The following is a 23,771-nucleotide window of genomic DNA, read 5'->3' as shown; positions in this document are numbered from 1 at the left end:
ATTTCCCAGATGATCCTATACTGTATTACAGAATTGGGGCAGAGGGGAGTAGGAGGAAAAACTGCAGTGTATACTACTTGACATCTCAGCAGAAAGGTGGGGTATAAATTTCACTAAGAATTCTTAAGACCGATTATCTTAACATAAATATGGAGTGATACTACTAAAACTGAAATGTAATAAAAGATTTCTAATTATAAAATATTATACAATTATCATTTTAGGATTTTTACATGTTTTCTAATTAATATTTTATAATCTGGAGATAAGAGAATGCTTCATATTTTATTATGCAGTATAGAGTAATCCAAATATATTTACATAGAATTATTAATTTTCGGGGAGTATAGCTAATATCACGGTGCCATGAACATTTCCCTTGGAACCTTCAAGGGAAACTCAGAATTCCAAGCTGTTCGGGGACCTGGAAACAGGTCAGAACAGGAGCAGCAGAGGTCAGTGGGCTGGGGTGATCTGCAACCCCCCCAGGGAGCTGGCACCAGCCTCTCGACCAACAGCTGTGGAAAAGCAACTTGTGTTGCCATTACTGGGATAGCCACAGCAGAACCATTGGAACAAAGAGATTGTGGATTGCCTGGGTGAAAAGATCTAAGCATTTATGCATGAGCAAAATGTAAGTAAAGTGTTAAAACTGGGTGAGTGACTGACCAATTTAAAGATAAAAGTAAAAAATATAAAATGAAACAGTAAAAGATATCCTGGAGCAGAGATTAGTGGCTATCTAGCAATTGGGAAAACCATAGAGAGAGTTGGATAAATGGAGCTTAAAAGTCCAAGATGTTTGTGGTTGTTTTTACACTTGGATTTGGTGGAAATCAAAGAGATTGAAAAAGAATAAAGAATTTGAAGAAAATATTCCATACGTAGATTTAAAGCATTTTGGAGAGTTTTTGTTAAATAACTAGTTTGTTGCATTGGAAATTTATTTATTTATTTATTTATTTGTTTATTTGTTTGTTTGTTTGTTTATTTATTTATTTATTTATTTATTTGATTTTATGCCGCCCTTCTCCTTAGACTCAGGGCAGCTTACAACATGTTAGCAATAGCACTTTTCAACAGAGCCAGCATATTGCCCCCACAATCCAGGTCCTCATTTTACCTACCTTCTGCTGGTTGAAAGAAAACTTTGCAACAACTTATGGCAAGTTAGAAAAGGAAAGGAAAAAAACATATTGGCAGCTGTGGCGATTGACCTTGCTTATAAGAAAAGATAATTCTGAAACTGTGAGAATTTGAAAGGCATGTATGCTGCACTATGGAGTTTGATCTTGACTTACTATAGTGACATAAGACAATAAGACTGTGAACTGGAATAGAATAGACTAAAACTGGATTCCAGAATACGGAACTATAAAGAGACTATATGGATTTAAGCTTTAATTATGAGAGATTTAATTATAAAAAAGGATTAATAGCCATTAAGCTGATAGTATGGCAGTGTGTATGTATGAAGAATTAACTGCTATTTTAAAATATATTTGTGAAGACATAAACACTTATTTTTTTGAAATATCAGAAAAACGCTCACTCCTGGAAATTAGAGGTAATAAGGAAGCAGAAACAAAGTTGGAACATATAGAACCCCCAAAATGTACAGTGCTGGAAAATAAAGATGAGGAACAAGGAAAGTATATTGAAGAAAAAGAGATTGATAATAAAAAGCCAATAGTTGATTCCACTGGGATTTACAGTGACAAGAAAAGAGTAGATAGGGGGAGTATCACTTCCAAAAGAACCAATTGAAAGATAGAGGGGATAATAGGGAGAAGGGATTAGGAGGAATTGTAAGGAATGTTAAGCAAATTACATATTTAAAAGTAAGAAAGGAATCCAGAAAAAAGAATGTACCTGTATAAAAATAAAAGAAAGAAAAAGAGAAAGTTAAGAAAAGGGGAAGAAAGGGAAAAACCCACAAGAGATGGAATTTCTGAGAGACCAAAAGAGAATGGATGAAGAGAGGAAGGTTAATGGAAAGGAAGAGGGATAACAAGATATATGTTCATAGATTTACTTGTATTAATGTTATTAGCTGTGTATACTTAATTATGGTATAAGATTTTTATATAAGAATGGTATACAATGATATATATTATGAACAGTGAAAATTAAACTTTGATGATGACTTAAAAGGTGAGGAATTTAGAAAGGGAAATAAGTTATAGTAAATACAATTGTTGGGATGTTATAAAATTTGTATAATTATTTTGTTAAAAGATTTTTATATAAAGCTGGTAATGGAAAGGAAGAGGGATAACAAGATATAAATTAATAGATTTAATTGCATAAATATTATCAATTGTGCATAATTAATTATAGTATAAGATTTTCACATAAGATTGGTACATGATGATATATATTATGAAAAGTGAACATTAAATTTTGATGATGAAAAAGGAGATGAACCTAGAAAAGAAAAAAGGAAATAAATTATACTATAGTAGGTGAAATTGTTGGAATGTTATAACATTTGTAGAATTATTATTTTAAAAGGTTTTATATAAAATTCATATAATTTTTAAATTTTGAGAGAATTTTGATAATTAGTGGGTTTTTGTGTATTAGTGGTAATGGCATTAGCCAATGGATAGATATGTAGTGGCAAAGTGAGATCTTGTTTAAATATTGAGGGTGATTTAAAATAATAATAATAATAATAACAACAACAACAATAATAATAATAATAATATATTAGATTTGTATGCCTCCCCTCTCCAAGGACTCAGAGAAATTGAGAAATTACATAAGAGAAATTGAGTAACAAAAGTGAAGAGGGGCGGGTTGTGATCCAGGTGTGGGTTGCTGCCCGGACAAGGGGGAACACAGTGGGGTGGTGAAAATGGAGCTCCCCCCCCAGGGAAGGAATAAAAGGAAAGAATAGGAAGTAGAGAATGGAGGGGAGAGGAGGAGAGAAGGGATGTAGAAAAGATGGAGAGAAGGATAAAGAAGGTAGAGGGAAGAGAGGGAGTTAAAGGAAGGGGAGTGATATGGAATATTGGAGAAAACGACAGACACTAGAACTATAAAAGGTGCAAAATTAGGATGTTTGATTATGGTTTATTGGCTAGAAATGTATAACTATATATATCTTGATATGATTTATGGTATATCTATGAATGTGCATGTGGAGATTGTGAAAAACTAAAATGGAAAAAAAAAGAACTATTCGCTTCATGTAGTAGTCTAAAGCAGCTGCCCCAGCTGAATAGCACCTCATGAAATACTCAGGTGTTGATTGATGCTATCCAGATCATTGCATACTGAAGTTTTACATTCCCTACTTGAGTGAAACATCTGTTGCCAAGCAGGTTTATGTATAACAGCTGAAAAAAAATCTGAGAGCAACTGAAAATTTATAGCATATCTTTTAGGAAGAATGAGGAAGTCTGTTTATGCAGAAACTGAAGCATAGCATTATAATATATGGTTACAAAAGAATAACAACATTCAGGCATCTGTCAGTTCAGTATCCCACACAAAGAAACAGAGCTTTTCAAGGCTACTAAGTTTGCCTGAGGTAACATTGTTCATCTCAGTGAAGTGCTCGGCATCACGTCAGAGATCTCCAGAAACTCCAATAGCGCATGGAGGGGAGGCTGCAGAAAATTCACAGATACAAATTTCAGACACACACACGTTTGAAAATTCAAAACAATGTTCTTTATACCGAAAATTCAAATAAACTAAGCACTCTTTTTGTATAGCAAAGAGCACTCATCTCCAAACAAACTGGTAATTTGTACAAGTCCCTTATCAGTTCTGAGATACTTAGCTTGCAGCTGTGAGGCAATTCACAGTCCTTCTTCTTGCACAAAGGGAAACACACTTGGCTCTGGTTTAGTTTCAAAGTGGGGAAAAAGCAGCCCACAAAGGTCGTAGTCAGCAAGGCAGGCACGAAACACAATGATCAGATAAACCTCCACAATGACCAAACCCACAGGCTGCTCTTTATAGCTGCCTCACTAATTACCACAGCCCCACCCAAACACAGGTGGCCTCATTTTCTTTGATAATAATCTCTCAGTTGTTGCTGCCCATGCATCGCTCTCCGCATGCATGGCTGTATCATTAACTCTTGTTCCGAATCCAAGAAGCTAGATAATCCTTCTGAGCTGTCTGCCACACTCTCCTCCTCCCTGTCATTCATGTCTTCTTGGTCAGAGGAGCCTTCATCAGCAGATTCCACCGGGAGCAAAACAGGCCTGCGGCATGTGGATGTCTCCCCCACATCCACAGTTCTTGGGGCAGGAGCTGGGCCATAGCTAACCACAACACAAAGTAAAAGTATGATTATTTCAAATAAAACAGATAACACCTGTTATTTCTATTGGTAAGAAATGGTAAGTTCTAGTAATTTTCTAGCAGTGTTAAAAAATATTTCCGATGCTTCATGTGACTGATCAAATCTTATTTGCATTGTCATCATTCCCATTTATTTCCTCTCTCTCTCTCTCTCTCTTTAAATAATAGCTAATGTGCTGGAAGGAGACTCAATGGAGCAGGACGTGGAAAGCCCTGTTACAATTCATCCAGTCAAGTTGCCCAAACAGGCCAGAGAAGATTTGCCAAAGCATTTAAGCAAAGAGGATGCCAAAAGAAAAATCCAGAGGTATGTTAGGAAAGACGGAAAATGCAACGTCCACCATGGAAACGTGAGAGAGACTTATCGCTATTTGACTGATATCTTCACTACCTTGGTCGACCTCAAGTGGAGATTCAACCTTTTTATATTTGTCTTGGTTTATACGGTGACTTGGTTGTTCTTTGGATTCATCTGGTGGCTAATTGCTTACATCCGAGGAGACATGGAGCACATAGGAGATAAAAAATGGACACCGTGCGTTAGCAACCTCAATGGATTCGTCTCAGCCTTTTTATTCTCTATAGAGACAGAAACCACAATTGGGTATGGTTATCGGGTTATCACGGACAAATGTCCTGAAGGAATTATCCTGCTTTTAGTTCAGTCTGTTTTAGGGTCTATTGTGAATGCTTTCATGGTTGGCTGCATGTTTGTAAAAATATCACAGCCCAAGAAGAGAGCGGAAACTCTGGTGTTTTCTACCAATGCTGTAATTTCTATGCGGGATGGAAAGCTGTGCTTGATGTTTCGAGTCGGGGACCTTAGAAATTCACACATTGTGGAAGCATCAATACGAGCCAAGCTGATCAAATCAAAACAGACAAAGGAGGGGGAATTTATACCGCTCAATCAAACAGATATCAATGTAGGTTACTATACTGGGGATGATCGACTGTTTTTGGTTTCGCCACTGATCATCAGCCATGAAATAAACCAACAGAGTCCTTTCTGGGATATTTCCAAAACTCAGTTGCCCAAAGAGGAATTAGAAATTGTTGTGATCCTAGAAGGAATGGTGGAAGCGACAGGTAACACTTTTTATTCTCATATTCTATATAAATTAACTTTCTTTTTTTAAGAGGCGTTGTATGGTGTTTAAAAAAAGTTTAAGTGTAACCATTTAAGTGTAATCAACTTAAGTATAAGTATCCAAAATTGTCTAACGTATATCTATGCAGTCCCGATGGTGCAAAAGAGGAATGGAATAAAATGAAGCAAAACAGAGATAGTGCTGTGACATTCTCAAATGGGGTAATAAGACCTTTGTGGTTATAGTTTTCCTAACATTGTTTAATACAGTGTTTTTCAACCAGTGTGCCGCGAGACATGGTCAGGTGTGCCGCGAAGCTCAGCAAGAGAGAAAGAGAGAGAAAGAAAGCAAGAGAGAGAGAGAAAGAAAGAGAAAGAAAGCAAGAGAGAGAAAGCAAGAGAAAGAAAGCAAGAGAGAGAAAGCAAGAGAAAGCAAGAAAGCAAGCAAGAGAGAGAAAGAAAGAGAGAGAGAAAGCAAGAGAGAGAAAGAAAGCAAGCAAGAGAGAGAGAGAGAGAAAGAGAAAGAAAGCAAGAGAGAGAGAGAAAGAGAAATAAAGAGAGAGAGAGAGAGAAAGAAAGAAAGAAAGAGAGAGAGAGAGAAAGAAAGAGAAAGAAAGCAAGCAAGAGAGAGAGAAAGCAAGAGAAAGAAAGCAAGCAAGAGAGAGAGAAAGAAAGAGAAAGAAAGAGAGAGAGAAAGAAAGAGAAAGCAAGCAAGCAAGAGAGAGAGAGAGAGAAAGAGAAAGAAAGCAAGAGAGAGAGAAAGAAAGAAAGCAAGAGAGAGAAAGAGAGGCAGGGAAGGAGGGAGAGATAGAAAGAGAGCAAAAAAGAGGAAGGAAGGAAGAGAGAAAGAGGGAGGGAGAGAGAGAGGAAGGAAGAGAGAGAAAGAGGGAGAGAAATAGAGCGAAAGGGAGGAAGAGAGAGAGACAGAGAGAATTTTTTTTGTCCAAACTTTTTTTAGCCCCCCCCCTCAAGATGCCCCATTATTTTGTATATGTAAAAAATGTGCCGCAGCTCAAAAAAGGTTGAAAATCACTGGTTTAATATACCAGTAATTCTCCTATCACTGTTACATGGGAATGCTTTACAGCAGGGATCTCCAACCTTGGGAACTTTAAGCCTGAAGGACTTCAACTCCCAGAATTCTCCAGCCAGCAAAGCTGGCTGGAGAATTCTGGGAGTTGAAGTTCCCCTGGCTTAAAGTTCCCAAGGTTGGAGACCCTTGCTTTACAGAACAAAGATGGAACAAAAAATGAGCTTCCCCATTATCAGCACATTTTAGAAACCTTGTGTTATTATGTTTACTGATCTTATTCTTATCAGGAAAAGGAGATCGGATATATTTACTAGAAGCATGAGGCACAAGAAAGATTTAATTGCCGATCCAAGACAATTTGACAGAAATTACATTGTTGCTTTTAGTTTAATGTCTTCTCAAAATAGTTTCACATTTTCACAAATTCTCCAGGCTTAATCAGGTGCTAATTTTTCTCTATCGTAGTAGAACCATGTAATCCTGAACTCAAGCCCTCAGATTAGAAACATAGAAACATAGAAGTCTGACGGCAGAAAAAGACCTCATGGTCCATCTAGTCTGCCCTTATACTATTTTCTGTATTTTATCTTAGGATGGATATGTGTTTATTCCAGGCATGTTTAAATTCAGTTACTGTGGATTTATCTACCACGTCTGCTGGAAGTTTGTTCCAAGGATCTACTACTCTTTCAGTAAAATAATATTTTCAGTTCACGGATGGATTGCTCTTAGCTGCTGCTACCGGTGTGCTGCGCGTGCAGGATGAAGAGTTGCACACATATGCACACTTCGCTCATGTGCGTGCACACAACCCTAGTGTAATTTTGCTTCCGCGCATGCACAGGAAGCAAAAATGCACTGTAATATTGTGATGGAACGCATGCATGAGAGTGATTTTGATGCATTCCCCTCGTGAGATTTTGTTTCTGTGCATGGACAGAAAGCAAAATATACAAAAAATAAAGAAAGTAAAGAAAATAAAGAAAAAAGATAGAAACATAGAAACATAGAAGTCTGACGGCAGAAAAAGACCTCATGGTCCATCTAGTCTGCCCTTATACTATTTTCTGTATTTTATCTTAGGATGGATATATGTTTATCCCAGGCATGTTTAAATTCAGTTACTGTGGATTTATCTACCACGTCTGCTGGAAGTTTGTTCCAAGGATCTACTACTCTTTCAGTAAAATAATATTTTCTCATGTTGCTTTTGATCTTTCCCCCAACTAACTTCAGATTGTGTCCCCTTGTTCTTGTGTTCACTTTCCTATTAAAAACACTTCCCTCCTGGACCTTATTTAACCCTTTAATATATTTAAATGTTTCGATCATGTCCCCCCTTTTCCTTCTGTCCTCCAGACTATACAGATTGAGTTCATTAAGTCTTTCCTGATACATTTTATGCTTAAGACCTTCCACCATTCTTGTAGCCCGTCTTTGGACCCGTTCAATTTTTCAATATCTTTTTGTAGGTGAGGTCTACAGAACTGAACACAGTACTCCAAATGTGGTCTCACCAGCATTCTATATAGCGGGATCATAATCTCCCTCTTCCTGCTTGTTATACCTCTAGCTATGCAGCCAAGCATCCTACTTGCTTTCCCTACTGCCTGACTGCACTGTTCACTCATTTTGAGACTGTCAGAAATCACTACCCCTAAATCCTTTTCTTCTGAAGATGGCAGTGCCCAAAGGATTGGCACGTGCAAATTGCACAATCTGTCAGTCACTACCAGTGCACAGTCGCCTACTGCACTGTAGCAACCCCCCCCCCTGATTCAGTCCCCACTATGTGAAATTCAATTCAATTCAATTTATTAGATTTGTATGCCGCCCCTCTCTGAAGACTCGGGGCGGCTCACAACAATAATAAAAACAGTATAACAATGGAACAAATCTAATAATAAAATTATATAAAAAACCCCAACAAATTAAAAACCATACAGCACATACATACCAAACATAAAATATAAGAAAGCCTGGGGGAGATGTCTTAATTCCCCCATGCCTGGCGATATAGGTGGGTCTTGGATAACTTGCGAAAGACAAGGAGGATGGAGGCCATTCTAATCTCTGGGGGGAGTTGATTCCAGAGGGCCGGGGCCGCCACAGAGAAGGCTCTTCCCCTGGGGCCCGCCAAACGACATTGTTTGGTCGACGGGACCCGGAGAAGGCCAACTCTGTGGGACCTTATCGCTGGGATTCGTGCGGTAGAAGGCGGTTCTGAAGTTATTCTGGTCCAATGCAATGAAGGGCTTTAAAGGTCATTACCAACACTTTGAATTGTGACCAGAAACCGATCAGCAGCCAGTGCAGCCCACAGAAAAGTGAAAAATTTCAGAGAGTTTTACATTGATTATTTCATAAACTCTGAAAACTATTGCGAATTGGATTATACCAATGGATAGCAACTGCTAATTAGTGTCAGACTACATAGGCCAGGGGTAGGCAAAGTTGGCTCTTCTATGATTTGGGAACTTCAACTCCCAGAATTCCTGAGCCGATCATGCTAGCACAGGAATTCTGGGAGTTGAAGTCCATATGTCATAGAAGAGCCAACTTTGCCTACCCCTGACATAGACCAATGATCTGATTTAACAGAAGACAAATTTTATATACATATTGCTAGTTAAGTCATTCTTGCACAGATGTGATCTCTATTTGTGTGACACCATTATCTCATCTGTATGGGTTGACGTTTGGAGGCAGAGCCAGAAAACAGATCACCCTATTCTCTCAGTTTAAGGGAGTCATTTAAAAGATGATTCTTGTTGAAGTTCTGGTACTGAAGAGACTTGATGACAGTAGTAACAACAGCTCTTTAGTAGTAAGATCCAGCAAAGGAACCAGCTGGGAAGCTCTCTCTTTAAATCAGTGTTTCCCAACTTTGGCCACTTGAAGATATCTGGACTTCAACTCCCAGAATTCCCCAGCCAGCGAATTCGGGGAGTTGAAGTCCAAATATCTTCAAGTTGCCAAGGTTGGGAAACACTGATTTAAAGAGAGGGCTGCCGACTGGTTCAACCAATCCAAGGTTTTCATTTTCCCGCTTTGGAGAGCGAACCTTGGAGTAAACGGTTACACTTTAAACCTTAATACATAACAATCTTGATAGTCTATTGCCCTCCTCTGATGCAATAGTCACATAAATTAGTGGAACGAAAGGCTATTGACATAACGATACCTTTAAACTACAACACATGTAACCATAAGCTCAGATTACTACAGCCAGAACATGCCATGCTTCAAAGCAAAGTAATGATAGAATACTTTTTTGAGATTCACATCTCTAATGCTTAGGAAGAAGTGAATTGACTTCAGCCTCACAGAAGTTCAGGCGAATTGCTAATGGAATCTATGGATTAATTTGTTTCAGATAAATGCCCATGTCAGTAAACTAGAAATGAATATAGTGGCCCAAATGATTGACGTGCATCAAAAAGACATTGCGAAGCAGAAAGCACGTGTGGAATTACTACAAACTGCCCTTTCCAATAAAGAAAATTAATAGGTTTTTGAAATACAAAAGTTCAAAAATTCATAAAAAGGACCTCAGGAAAATGATGGAAGTAATCTGGTGTATTTGCAGTAAAAAGAAAAGCAACCACAAACACCATAAATTAGGATATCAAGGCATATATCTGGAAAAGCAGCCTTGTTGAAAAGAGATGTTGCTTTAAAATTGCTGTCAGAAAATAAAAATGTAATAATGTGTACAGCAGAGAAATGGTGATAATTATGGTAAATGTGGTTTGGAAATCATTGTTTGTTCCATTATATCTTAAAATATGTATTCCATGACATTAGTTCACACTGATAGGCAACTGTATTGAAATAAATTACAAGAAGATACTCTATATGCCCAGCCATAACTGTATTATTTATATTTAATTCTAGTGCTCTATAGACCAGTACTATTTCCTGAATAAACACCATTCTAAATAAATTTCTGGCATGAAGCATCTAGCTGCAAATAAAACCTCTCAAAATAGGAAATAGAGTATAATCTAAATGTTTGCTTTTCAGTAGATTTTTTTTTTACATGAGTGGCATAATTGGCATAATTAAGGAGCTCTTTAAGGAGCTCAGGCCTGGCAACAACGGCTGAAGACTAAATTCTTTCTCAGCATCAAATCTAAGAATCTGGAAGTGTAGAATTTTAAATATCAGTGTTGGAACTAATCTCTATAATTTCCATCTACCAGCTGATTTCCCAAGCAATAAAGTATGTCATCATTCTATGAATGAGCTTCAACCATCTGAAATTACAGGAGGTCACGGATTTAGTTCAGAAAATGTCATTACATTTTATTCACTAGCAGAGAATGAGTTTAGTTCTGTTTAAATGGAGCCAGTAGTTTGATGTCGCTCCCGCTGGAGAAAAAACAGTCACATTCTTGTCAGGCTTCCTGATTATTACATTATGTAAGCCTTCCCCAAGAGCAAAATAGAAGTAGTATTCTGAACAACCCTTTCTTCCCCACAAAAGAAAGATGTTTACACACTGTAAAAGAACAAAATATCATACAATCCTTACAAGATAAATTCCTCCTTTATAGCTAATCCGTACAAATCTGTTTGTGATTTCGTTTACGCTTCCAACAGATGAACAGTTCAAGTCCAGTGTTTGCAGAACTATTTCTGCTTACCTTTATAAAAAGAAAAGCACACTTTAGCAGCTGCAGAAAATATTCTGAGGAACAGTAAACTACATAGAGAATGCTATTTAGATATTTAATGAGACTCTCAAACAGATTACCCTTTACAAAGCTGTTTTGACTTCTAGTTTTATGGATTGATTGTTTAGTCATATGCAGGCTACATTTAATTGTTAGACTCAGTGGTATGCTTTAAAAATTCACAATATCTGTAGTACATTCAAATTCCACCAACTGTATTTTATGCTCAATTTAAATTCTGATTTATTTTGTTTTCGCCATATGAAGGAATAGGAATTTATATATAACTGAATATCTCATTATCTAGAGCAGGGGTGGGCAATTAATTTTGCCATGGGGCCGCATGAGAAATTGGGATGGTTTTAGAGGGCCGGATTAATATAATTAACTCAGTTCTACCCAATACTGTATATTATTGGGTAGAACTGAGTTAATTATATTATAATTATAAATTATAATTATATATTATACATATTATATTATACATTATATATTATATTATAATTATAAATTAATTGCCCACCCCTTCCTTCCTTCCTTCCTTCCTTCCTTCCTTTTCTAGATGGAGAGAACCTTCTGTCTCTCTGATTTTCTAAGCCTTTTATTTCTGCTTTTGGGCAGTTCTTTACTTCTCTTTCAAAATATTCCTTTCAGCTGCCTCTCTTCAACTGACCTACATTGTCAGTTGAGAAAACATAGTGGAGGCTTTGCCTGAAAGTAGCTTTGGATTCCTCTTCTTCCTCCTCCTCCTCCCTTTTTCCCCCCTGAGAGGTGCATTGGGGGGTTTGCTTTAAATTTCTTGTAAGGGCCAATGAAACCAATGAACAATTAAAAAATGAGAATTTATTGGACTTTTGCAAAAGGGCATGGAAAGAGAATTTATCTTTCCTTCCTCCCTCCCTCCCTCCATTTCTACTTCCTTCCTTCCTTCCTTCCTCCCTCCCTCCCTCCATTTCTCCTTCCGTCCTTCCTCCAATTCTCCTTCCTTCCTTCCTTCTTTCCTTCCTTCCTTCCTTCCTTCCTTCCTTCCAGGCCCACGGGCTGGTCGCAGACAGTGGGCGGGCCGCATGCGGGCCGCAGGCCGCCCTTTGCCCAGGTCTGATCTGGAGGTATTTGGCTCACACTTTATATAGTTTATTTTTCTAATATAAAGAGCTATAAAGGTGAGTCTATTTCACAGAAAAATTGTTCTCAATATGCAGAAATTGTCTTGTGTTATTAAAACATCATGTGATTTATTTTCTATTTTTTATTTTTTCCAACATTTCCACGTGAACATCCATACATATACCATAAATCATATCAATATATATATATATATATAGTTATACATTTCAATCCAATACACCATAAACAAGCATCCTAATTTTGCATCTTTTATATTTTTAATCATCCGTCTGTTTCCCCCAATATTTCATAATACTCCCCTTCCTCTATCTCCCTTTCTTCCCTCTACTTTCTTTTTTCTTCTCTCCCTCTTTTCTACTTACCCTTCTTCCTCTCCCCTTCCTTCGGTGCTTCCTCTTCTTCCCTCTTTCCCTTTATTTATTTTATTTATTATTTATTTATTTATTAGATTTGTATGCCACCCCTCTCCGAGGATTTGGAGCGGCTCACAACAACTAAAACATCTTATATAAATCCAATGTTAAAACAGTCTTTAAAGAACCCCCTATTAAAAACAGTCATACAACCCAAACACACCATCCATAAAGTCAAAGGCAGCTAAGGATATATTAGTTCCTCCATGCCTGGTGACATAGATGAGTTTTCAAAAGTTTGCGAAAGGCAAGGAGGGTGGGGGCAGTCCTAATCTCCAGAGGGAGCTGATTCCAGAGGGCCGGGGCCACCACAGAGAAGGCTCTTCCCCTGGGTCCTGCCAGACGGTATTGTTTCATCGACAGGACCCGGAGAAGGCCAACTCTGTGAGACCTAATCGATCGCTGGGATTCGTGCAGCAGCAGGCAGCACCAGAATATTGCGAGGGAATGCATGCACTTCTCTATAAGTGTTATCTACGTCCAGTCCCAACTGAGTTTGAGAATTCTGTTGCTTCAATCTTCATAATGACCGCAAACCTTAGCAGGTTGATTGATTGATTGATTGATTGATTGATTTGATTTGATTTGATTTGTATGCCGCCCTCTGTAGACTCAGGGTGGCTAACAACAATAGTAAAACAACATATAACAAATCTAATATTTAAAATAATTTAAAAGACCCTAATTTAAAAACCAAACATACACACAAACATACCATGCATAAATTGTATAGGCCTAGGGGGAAGGGAATATCTCAGTTCCCCCATGCCTGACGACAGAGGTGGGTTTTAAGGAGCTTACAAAAGGTGAGGAGGGTGGGGGCAATTCTGATCTCTGGGGGGAGTTGGTTCCAGAGGGTCGGGGCCGCCACAGAGAAGGCTCTTCCCCTGGGTCCCGCCAAACAACATTGTTTAGTCGACGGGACCCAGAGAATACCAACTCTGTGGGACCTAACTGGTTGCTGGGATTCATGCGGCAGAAGGCGGTCCCGGAAAGGTTTACCTATTTACCTACTTCAATCTCACCACATAAATCAGGATATAGCTGTAGTGAGATACAGTATTTTAAAATAGGCTGTTTAATCTGCTTCCAGAACCAATTGTCATAAATGTAGTTATTCTAATGAAAATATTTGACAACTTATCAGGAGGAGAAAGTGTTGTATAATATATCCACAGCAGTAAAATTTATCATTGGCGTAAGTATCACCTATTTGAAACACACCATCTATTTGAAATTTATCATTGGCGTAAGTATCACCTATTTGAAACACACCATCTATTTGAAACTCAAAAAAACAAAACCCCACCACTGCAGGAGGTGAATTAATATTAAACGTTTCAGAGAAAAATAATTACTGTAAAAGGAGCTGACAGAACTGTTCTGCATGTCAAAGATTATTGCTAAGCATAAGAGAGTTCTTCAATGGGAAATGTGCCCAGGTTTGCCAGTCCAACATTGCCACCTATCTGTTTCAGAACCTAATGTATGGTTTGGAGACCTCCTCCTCTGTTCTTCAAAATTACCAGAAGCTAGTAATCAAGTCTACTAACTTAGAAGAATTATATGGAGGTTGGAACAGGATAGTTACATTGCAATGTCAGGCAAAATCTGGAATCAGGGAAAAAAATCTGAATACTTCCAGTCTAAGGCAGAGTGCCTGGTTCTTATACATATCCAAATATTTGAGGTGTTCTGCTGTCACATCTGGTGATGTAATAACAGAGTTTTCTACTGCATCCTAAAATGTCCCTTTGCATCTTACAGTATTTTATATTTAACTCTTGATTTTTTTCACTTACCATGCAGCTTAGATATATATTTCTGCCATTGTTTAAATGGTACATTGATTTTCATAATGGTATTGTTTTTTGTATTGTTTGAAACAAAAATATCATTATTGGCAAAACATTCATTTTTTATCACAGAAATTCTACTCAGCCATGGCAACGGTAATTTTCCACATCTTTAACCTGTTCTTAATTTCATTCCATGTTGTAAAATAATAATCCGGTATAACATTTTAATGTTTCCAAATGTAAAATAATGCACTTGGGGAAAAGGAATCCTTAATCTGAGTATTGTATTGGCAGTTCTGTGTTAGCAAAAACAACAGAAGAAAAGGATTTAGGGGTAGTGATTTCTGACAGTCTCAAAATGGGTGAACAGTGCAGTCAGGCGGTAGGGAAAGCAAGTAGGATGCTTGACTGCATAGCTAGAGGTATAACAAGCAGGAAGAGGGAGATCCCGCTATATAGAGTGCTGGTGAGACCGCATTTGGAATACTGTTCAGTTCTGGAGACCTCACCTACAAAAATTGAACAGGTCCAAAGACGGGCTACAAGAATGGTGGAAGGTCTTAGGCATAAAACATATCAGGAAAGACTTAATGAACTCAATCTATATAGTCTGGAGGACAGAAGGAAAAGGGGGGACATGATCGAAACATTTAAATATGTTAAAGGGTTAAATAAGATCCAGGAGGGAAGTGTTTTTAATAGGAAAGTGAACACAAGAACAAGGGGACACAATCTGAAATTAGTTGGGGGAAAGATCAAAAGCAACATGAGAAAATATTGTTTTACTGAAAAAGTAGTAGATCCTTGGAACAAACTTCCAGCAGACATGGTTGGTAAATCCACAGTAACTGAATTTAAACATGCCTGGGATAAACATATATCCATTCTAAGATAAAATACAGAAAATAGATAAGGGCAGACTAGATGGATCATGAGGTCTTTTTCTGCCGTCAGTCTTTTATGTTTCTATGTTTCTATATGTAATTCATGTAAGATGTAGCAATACCCAAGTATTTCTCAAAATTTTCAGAGTAACATAGTTGGAAAGGATCTTGAAGGTCTTCAATCCCTTGCTCAAGGAAGTGATCACCTTGGGGTCCTTAGCAACCTGCCGGTATATGTGACATCAAAACTCCGCCCCAAGAATCTCTTTGTGGGATTCCCCAGCTCCTTTTGCTTGCGGCACTGCAAACAAGGGAGGTCTTTTCATGTAAAAATAAAAAAAATTATTTTTATTTTTTATTTTTACATGAAAGGACCTCCCTTTGCTTGCGGCGCCACTGCGGCATCCTTTTTCGTAAAAATGAAAATAAATAAAAATAAAAAATCCGTAAAAATAAAAAACAATGGGATTCCGGCTGCGGAGCATTGATGCCACGGACCGTTCGGGTTCGGGTTCGGCCGAACTTTGTGTGAAGTTCGTCCGAACTCACCGTTGGGTTCGCCCATCACTAGTGGTGATTTTACTTGATTTATTTGATTTATATGCTGCCCAATCCTGTGGGACTCAGGCAGGGGTGGGCTGCTGCCTGGACGAGGGGGGGGAGAAACGCAGTGGGGTAGCAAAAATGGAGCTCCACCCCAGAGCACCCAATTTGCACTGAAAGATGTTGAAAAAAATGCAGGGCATCCTGCATAAGCCACGCCCACAGTGTGGTAGTATAAAAATTGGTAGCCCTTTACTGGACTCAGGTGATACTTCTAATTCACATTTCTCTATCTTATCAAGTAGGAAACTGTGGTCTATTTTAGAAAATTCATTACTCAAGTACAAGACTATTATATCCACAGCATGTTCGCTAATTTAGTCACTTTGTCACAAAAAAGCAATAAGATTTGTCTACCATGATATTTTGGACAAACCCATTTTTTTTCTCAATCTTAAAATAATTTTTTCCATCAATTCCATTGGGTTTTTCATTTTCAATTATGTTGTTAATCTTTTTGTATGTAGTTTATTAATTTTGAAAACAGCTAACCCCCAACACTGTTTTCCATTAATACAGTATTTCTATTTCTTTCAGGGGATTTTCCAAAATTATTACTGGATATGCTTGAGAAAATATAGAAAGCATTAGCATTAAAAATCAAGACAATATTTTGTCTTGGAAGTACACAATGGATATTTTTCTCTGTCAGCCAAAATGTTGGGATGAAAGATTTTTGTCCATTCTAAGAAATAAGGCTGTGACTTGGTTTGAAGCCATTATGTAATCTCAGTGCACCCTAGCACAGCAGGTCACAATAATTTGCTATACACATTATTACACACTCTAGCCCTCACTCCCCATTTACTCTCTTGCAGCAAACCTTAATACTTCTATCGACTCACTCATTTTGCCAGCAGGCTCCGCACAGCTGAGATTTTCCTTCTTCTCCCTGCAATTTCCACATCATGGCAATGCAGCTCATTTCATTCAATATTGTAGGAGCCCCAATCATCTTGACTGTAAAGCCAATGCAATCTGGGAGCTCTGAGAATTGAAATCTCAACAACTAAATAAAGTTAGCGTAGGGATAGTTGGATAGACTACACCCAAACTAGTCGGAGATATAGATATATTTACCCACTGAGTGATCCTGCAGTCCTACAAGCATCTTTGAAATTCATCATCTATATTGGATGAATTGCTATGACACCACTACTAATGCTTAGCTAGAAACATCCATTTATCATTCTAACTGCTAAAAATGGGATCTGTCAACAATGTTCCTAGGACATCTGGAAACAAAAAAGTTGGGATTATTCTATAAAAGTGTCTCTCAGTTTCCCACCAAAACACAAAACCATCTTTTTGAAAATGACAAAGATAAACTTTTAATCTAAGAACAGTACTTTGATCAAGTTAACCACAGGAGTCAACAGAAAACATTTTGCATCCCGAGTATTTTCATATTACAGTGCTAGGATAATGTCAAATAATGACAAATGGACAAGTCCAGCCATAGTTACATGTAGCAACCCATATATCATTGTGTTCTAAATTAACATTGCTTTAGCAACTGTAATGAAATAATGAGGCAGAAAGCATATAATTTTGGGCATGTTTTGTCTTTAAGAACAGTGCTATTTGTTCTCCATTTCTGTGAGAAAAAGAAAAAAAGAAAAGCAATTTGAAGAAAGTGAATTAAAACGGTGAAGGCAACATTTTGTCATCTGTCTCCTACTTTAAATTCTACTGATTTAAATGTGCAGTTTTTCAATGCTATCCTGGCTGGGATATTTGAGGTTTGGAGGATTGCCTTTGGCAAGTAGAGAAATAAGTTAATAATCTTTACTTATTACCTTTTTGTAGGCATTCTAGTCCTCACTGAAATTAGTTTAGAGCAGGGGTATAAAACTCATGGCCCACGGGCCAGATACGTCACACACTGGCCATGCCCACATCTGGTTTAGTGAAGGGGGGAAAAGTTACAGTACGTCACATGATGATACTGTGTAATGGTGGTATTCAAATTTTTCTGTGGGTGTAGCTTGATGGGTGGGTCATGTGACTGAGGGGCAGCATCTTGCTGTCAGTACACCCACTCTGTCACATGACCCCTCCCACCAAGCCATGCCCACAGTAAACCGGTAGGGGGGAAAAGTGAATTAATAGTATATTTTTCCTTAACATCACCCATTCCCCAGGCCCCAGAATCTCTGCCCACTTGCCTCCCACTCACCTTTAAGTTTATTTATTTATTTATTTATTTATTTATTTATTTATTTATTTATTTATTTGTTTATTTATTTATTTATTTATTGGATTTGTATGCCGCCCGTCTTCGGAGACTCGGGGCGGCTAACAGCAATAATAAGACAGTGTACAATAATAATCCAATACTAAAAACGATTAAAAACCCATTAATATAAAAACCAAACATACATACAGACATACCATGCATAAAATTGTAAAGGCCTAGAGGGAAAGAGTATCTCAATTCCCCCATGCCTGATGGCAGAGGTGGGTTTTAAGTAGCTTACGAAAGGCAAGGAGGGTGGGGGCAATTCTAATTTCTGGGGGGAGTTGGTTCCAGAGGGCCGGGGCCACCACAGAGAAGGCTCTTCCCCTGGGTCCCGCCAAGTGGCATTGTTTAGTTGACGGGACCCGGAGAAGACCCACTCTGTGGGACCTAACTGGTCGCTGGGATTTGTGCGACTCATTGCCCCATTTCCCCTCCTTCAGGGGCCCCAGCCCTTAATCTCTCCACTTCCTTCCCCAACAATTTCTTTCTTGTCCCGTGGCTGTGACCTGACCTTCCTCCTGCGGCTGGCTGCCAGGGAAGGCAAGCAAGGGCTGAGTCATCACTGCTGGGCTCCCCGCCAGCCTGCATCTTGTCCCCCTTGTGGTGAGATGCCTGCAGCCACCATGTCTTTTTTTGGATGTGATGTTGGTGAGGTGACTGATAAGTCAATTAGCTGGGCTGAGTGGTGAAAGCAACATACATAAGATGGGCTGAGTGGCCAGAAGGGGTAAGCACTAAGTGGGTGGGAGGGGTGAGTTCCGAGGTAAGCACTAAGTGGGTGGGAGGGGTGAGCAAGTGGCAAGTGAACGGGTGGGGAAAGTGGTGACCGGGCAACCGGGTTAACTGGCAAGCGGGCAAGCAGACAAGCAGGCAAGCGGGCAAGCAGGCAGACACGAGGGCAGAAACGGGGCCAGCCAGAGGTCATTACCAGTTTGGCAAACACGATCAAATTTCCCTCCCATCTCTCCCCAAATGGTGCAAACCAGCTGAATACCACATCTGATGCCATGATGGTGTGAGTTTGACACCCCTGGTTTATATGGTTATTTCTATTGTACTTTAAAAGCCTCCTAATAAGGCTTTCATAGTTAAAAGTAGCACAGTGAGGTCATTTCAACAAACCCCTGAATGTTATTTGTGCCTGGTCTATCATTAACAGAATAACATTCCTCCATCTCAATTATTTGAAATAACTTTATGAATCCTGTCCTGTGCCCTTTCATTTTTTACAGGGTTGTCTTACTTCAAATTATACATATACATACATATATATATATGTGTATATATATATATATATATATATATATATATATATATATATATATATATAGAGAGAGAGAGAGAGAGAGAGAGAGAGAGAGAGAGAGAGAGAGAATATATTTATAAATATAAATATATAAATATATAAATATATTTACAGCAGCACAAAGCTTACAACTTCAGCCTGATGATGGTGAGTTACAGCCCACCCATCTTAAGGTAGCTAAGATTGAGAAACACTGATTTATACCACTGGTCCTTCCTTACAATAATATGTAAGCATGGACAGAATCAGGCTCTGAGATACTACACAACGTACTTACCAAAAGAAATCACTAGGAACAAAAATATGGGATACACAGAAGAAAGCACTATGAAGTGGAATATAGGTCTAAGTTCTATTGTTATTGGGAAGTCACCTTTGACCCACATTTTAGATTTGTGAAGTAGAAATAGCAATATTTCACATTAATACCAATATTTTACATTTTCTATTCATTTTGATAAGTGACACTTCAAATAAATATGCTAAGATTTCAGTACAGTGATCCCTCGGTTAGCGCGGGGGTTACGTTCCAAGACCTCCCGCGCTAACCGATTTCCGCGTTATACTGGATGCGGAAGTAAAAACACCTTCTGCGCATGCGCGCCCTGGCCGCACATGCGCAGAAGGTGGAGCGACGCAAATTCGGAGGCTGGCAATGCAATGGTGATTTTTCCGGGCTCCTTGCCGCTACCCCCCGCCCGCCCGATTCGCCCCGCTCACCGGCTTTCTTGGGGCAGCGCTGGCGGCAATGGCAACCCTCCCTCCTTCCCTTCTCTCCTTCCTCTCACCGGCTTTCTTGGGGCAGCGCTGGCGGCAATGGCAACCCTCCCTCCTTCCCTTCTCTCCTTCCTCTCACCGGCTTTCTTGGGGCAGCGCTGGCGGCAATGGCAACCCTCCCTCCTTCCCTTCTCTCCTTCCTCTCACCGGCTTTCTTGGGGCAGCGCTGGCGGCAATGGCAACCCTCCCTCCTCTCCTTCCTCTCACCGGCTTTCTTGGGGCAGCGCTGGCGGCAATGGCAACCCTCCCTCCCTCCCTCCTTCTCTCCCTCCCTCCTTCCCTCCTTCTCTCCCTCCCTCCTTCCTTCCCTCCTTCTCTTCTCTCCCTCCCTCCCTCCCTTCTCTCCCTCCCTCCTTCCCTCCTTCTCTTCTCTCCCTCCCTCCCTCCTTCCCTCCTTCCCTTCTCTCCCTCCCTCCCTCCCTCCTTCCTTCCCTCCTTCCTTCCCTCCTTCCCTTCTCTCCCTCCCTCCCTCCTTCCCTTCTCTCCCTCCCTCCCTCCTTCCCTCCCTCCCTCCTTCCCTCCCTTCTCTCCCTCCTTTCTCAAAAAGCACTTAAACTGTAACTGTACTGTACTGTACTGTGTAATGACAGAATAAAACCCCCCAGCCCTCACCTGTGTTTGAATTTCATTCATTCACTCAGTCATTCATTCATTCATTCTTCTGTACAGACTGTGTGCCACTCAGTCCCAACACTTTTAACCCATAAATTACCATTTCCCATCCCCTTAATTACCATTACTGTACACATTGAATAAGACTCTTAAGTTATGAACAATAACATATTTATTTACATTTTTTGGGGTGGGGTGGGGGTTAGCATAACTGGGATAACTAGGGATCTTCTTCTATCACCATTTCTACAATGGACGCTGCAGGTGATGGTGTGACAGACCTCTTGGTTTTTGTGACAAACATGGTCATGGGCAGTTGTTGGCGCCGTTTCTTTTTCTGGGCTAACATGGATCTGTATGGTGCAAAGATGTTGTCAAGGGAGGCGTTAAACTGTATAGAGCGAGTCATGTTGGGATCCCAAAGTTCCACCATGCGTTGTACATTTGAAGTAGCTCTGTTCAGTTCTGCAAGCCGCTCAAGCGTTAGGCCAACATCTTCTTCTTCCTCAGCTTGTTCAGCTTCCGCTTCCTCCTCTTCTTCACTCGCTGACCTGGTCAGCTCCTCCAGATCTTTGTCTGTCAGCGGTAGGCCATGCTCATCAAGCAAACCATTGACTTCCTCTGGTGTCATGTCAACGAAGCCTTCTCCACCCAGTGCCTGTGCCAGCTTCACAGAGGTCTGGACTGCAGCATCTTGGATTTCTTCGGGAGCAAATCCCTTGTAATCATGCACCACTTCTGGCCACAATTTCCTCCAGCAGGCATTCATTGTCTGTGTCTTCATATCCGTCAAGGCATTCTGAATGTTCTTCAGACAAGATGCAATTGTGTACTGACGCCAGTAGGCCTTCAATGTGAAGTTGTCATCAGCATCCATTGCTTCCACGATGCTTCCAAGAGAATTGCGCGTGTACAATGCCTTAGATGCACGGATAATACCTTGATCCATCGGCTGGATAAGCGATGTGGTGTTTGGTGGCAAGAATTCAACTTGCACCCCATCATGTTCATGGTCCAGGTGATCATGGCCGCCAGCATTGTCCATTAGGAGAAGCACTTTGAAATCGATTCCTTTGCAAGCCAAATACACCTCCACCTGTGGGATGAAGCAGTGATGAAACCAGTCCCGCGTGAGGGGTTTTGTAATCCATGCTTTAGCATTATGCATCCAGTACACTGGCAATGCATTCTTATTTCTGTTCTTGAGGGCTCTTGGATTTTGTGACTTATAAATTAGCCCTGGCTTCAGCAAAAAGCCTGCTGCATTCCCACACATGATCAAAGTCACTCGATCTTTCATGGCCTTAAAGCCAGGGGCTTTGGCTTCATCTTGCATCAAGAAAGTCCTTGAAGGCATCCTCTTCCAGAACAGGCCTGTTTCGTCCATGTTGAACACCTGTTCTGGAAGGTAGCCCCCTTCTGCAATTAGGTCTTTAAACGTGCGCTGGACAAAGTTTTCTGCTGCACCTGTATCTGCTGAGGCAGCTTCTCCGTGCAATGACACACTCTTCAGGCCATAGCGCCGTTGAAATTTCTCAAACCACCCTTTGCTTGCTGTGAATGTGGCTGGGGCTGAGGCTGAGGCTGAGGCTGCAGAATGACAGGAAAGGGAGAGAGAAGTGACTTGAATGAAAGCATAAAGAGTAAATGCCCACCTCCTTCCCTCCTTCCTTCCTTCCCTCCCTCCTTCCCTCCCTCTCTTCTCTCCCTCCCTCCCTCCTTCCCTCCTTCTCTTCTCTCCCTCCCTACCTCCTTCCCTCCTTCTCTTCTCTCCCTCCCTCCCTCCTTCCCTCCTTCTCTCCCTCCCTCCCTCCTTCTCTTCTCTTCCTCCCTCCCTCCTTCTCTTCTCTCCCTCCCTCCTTCCCTCCTTCCTTCTCTTCTCTCTTTCCCTCCCTCCCTCCTTCTCTTCTCTCCCTCCCTCCTTCCCTCCCTCCTTCCCTCCTTCCTTCCCTCCTTCCCTTCTCTCCCTCCCTCCCTCCTTCCCTCCTTCCCTCCCTCCCTCCTTCCCTCCTTCCCTGCTCCTTCCTTAAAAAACACTTAAATACAGTATCTAATGACAGAATAAAAAACCCCAGCCCTTACCTGCGTTTCCCTCATCTGCATCGCCTTCTTCTGTGTCTTCAAGACGGTTGTACAATTGTTGTGCCTTGGTCCTTATAGTGTTGGTATCCAAAGCAATGCTCTTTTTGCGGCAGTCTTGTACCCACAGGGACAAAGCAGCTTCCATCTTCATAAGCCGTTTGTTTCTAGGCGTCACCATTCTTTTTGCAGCCTTGTTGAATGCCATCAGAGAACTTTGCCTTATCTTTTTCTCGTCGTCACGAATGGTTCGCACACTCGATTCGTTGATCCCATACTGCCGACCAACATCTGCATAAGAGCGTCCCTCTTTCAGCATGTCCAAAATGTCAATTTTCTCTTTAATTGTGAGTATCCTCCTGGTCTTTTTAGCGTCGCCGCCAGCACTCCGTGCACAACGTTTAGGAGGCATCTTCCAACAAGTCTGAACAAGTTCCAAAAGTTCAGTTGCAAAGCTTTTTTTTGCGTTTGCAACGATTGGTCGAGATTTTGGCCAATCAGCAATCAGTATGACGTCATCGGGCGGGAAAAACCGTGGTGTAGGGAAAAAAACGCGGACTTATTTTTTAATTAATATTTTTTGAAAAACCGCGTTGCAGCGTTTCGCGCTAATCGAGAACGCGTAAATCGAGGGACCACTGTATATTGTTACCTCACAGCTTATATCTTTGGTACGTAAGATACCTGCATTTTTAAAATTTACTGTATATCCCACCTTTATTATTTTTATAACTAATTCAAAGCAGTGAACAGACCTAATATTCCTTCCTCTTCTTATTTTCCCTGCAGTTACAATCCTTTGA

General features: G+C 40.1%; 2 protein-coding genes across 2 annotated transcripts in view; one reads left to right on the top strand and one right to left on the bottom strand.

Annotated features, from left to right (window-relative positions):
- KCNJ6 (potassium inwardly rectifying channel subfamily J member 6) overlaps positions 1 to 23,771 on the top strand; it is a 142,625-nt gene that overhangs the window by 109,966 nt on the left and 8,888 nt on the right. Inside the window, exon 2 of the mRNA XM_070750420.1 lies at positions 4,492 to 5,412. Coding sequence (XP_070606521.1) covers positions 4,515 to 5,412 — 898 coding nt within the window. The 5' untranslated portion in view covers positions 4,492 to 4,514. The remainder of the gene's footprint in view (positions 1 to 4,491; positions 5,413 to 23,771) is intronic.
- Positions 17,533 to 23,594, bottom strand: LOC139167055 (tigger transposable element-derived protein 1-like). The gene is made up of 4 exons (XM_070751485.1): positions 22,972 to 23,594; positions 21,829 to 22,473; positions 19,778 to 19,789; positions 17,533 to 17,549 (listed from the first exon to the last, which is right to left on the bottom strand). Exons 1-4 carry the CDS (start codon positions 23,378 to 23,380, stop codon positions 17,533 to 17,535), a joined length of 1,083 nt encoding a protein of 360 aa, XP_070607586.1. The 5' UTR covers positions 23,381 to 23,594.

This window comes from Erythrolamprus reginae, chromosome 4 (assembly GCF_031021105.1).
Source record: "Erythrolamprus reginae isolate rEryReg1 chromosome 4, rEryReg1.hap1, whole genome shotgun sequence".
In the NCBI taxonomy this organism is placed as follows: Eukaryota; Metazoa; Chordata; class Lepidosauria; order Squamata; family Dipsadidae; genus Erythrolamprus; species Erythrolamprus reginae.
The sequence above is the reverse complement of the archived record's forward strand: the minus strand, read 5'-3'. Positions and strand labels throughout refer to the sequence as shown.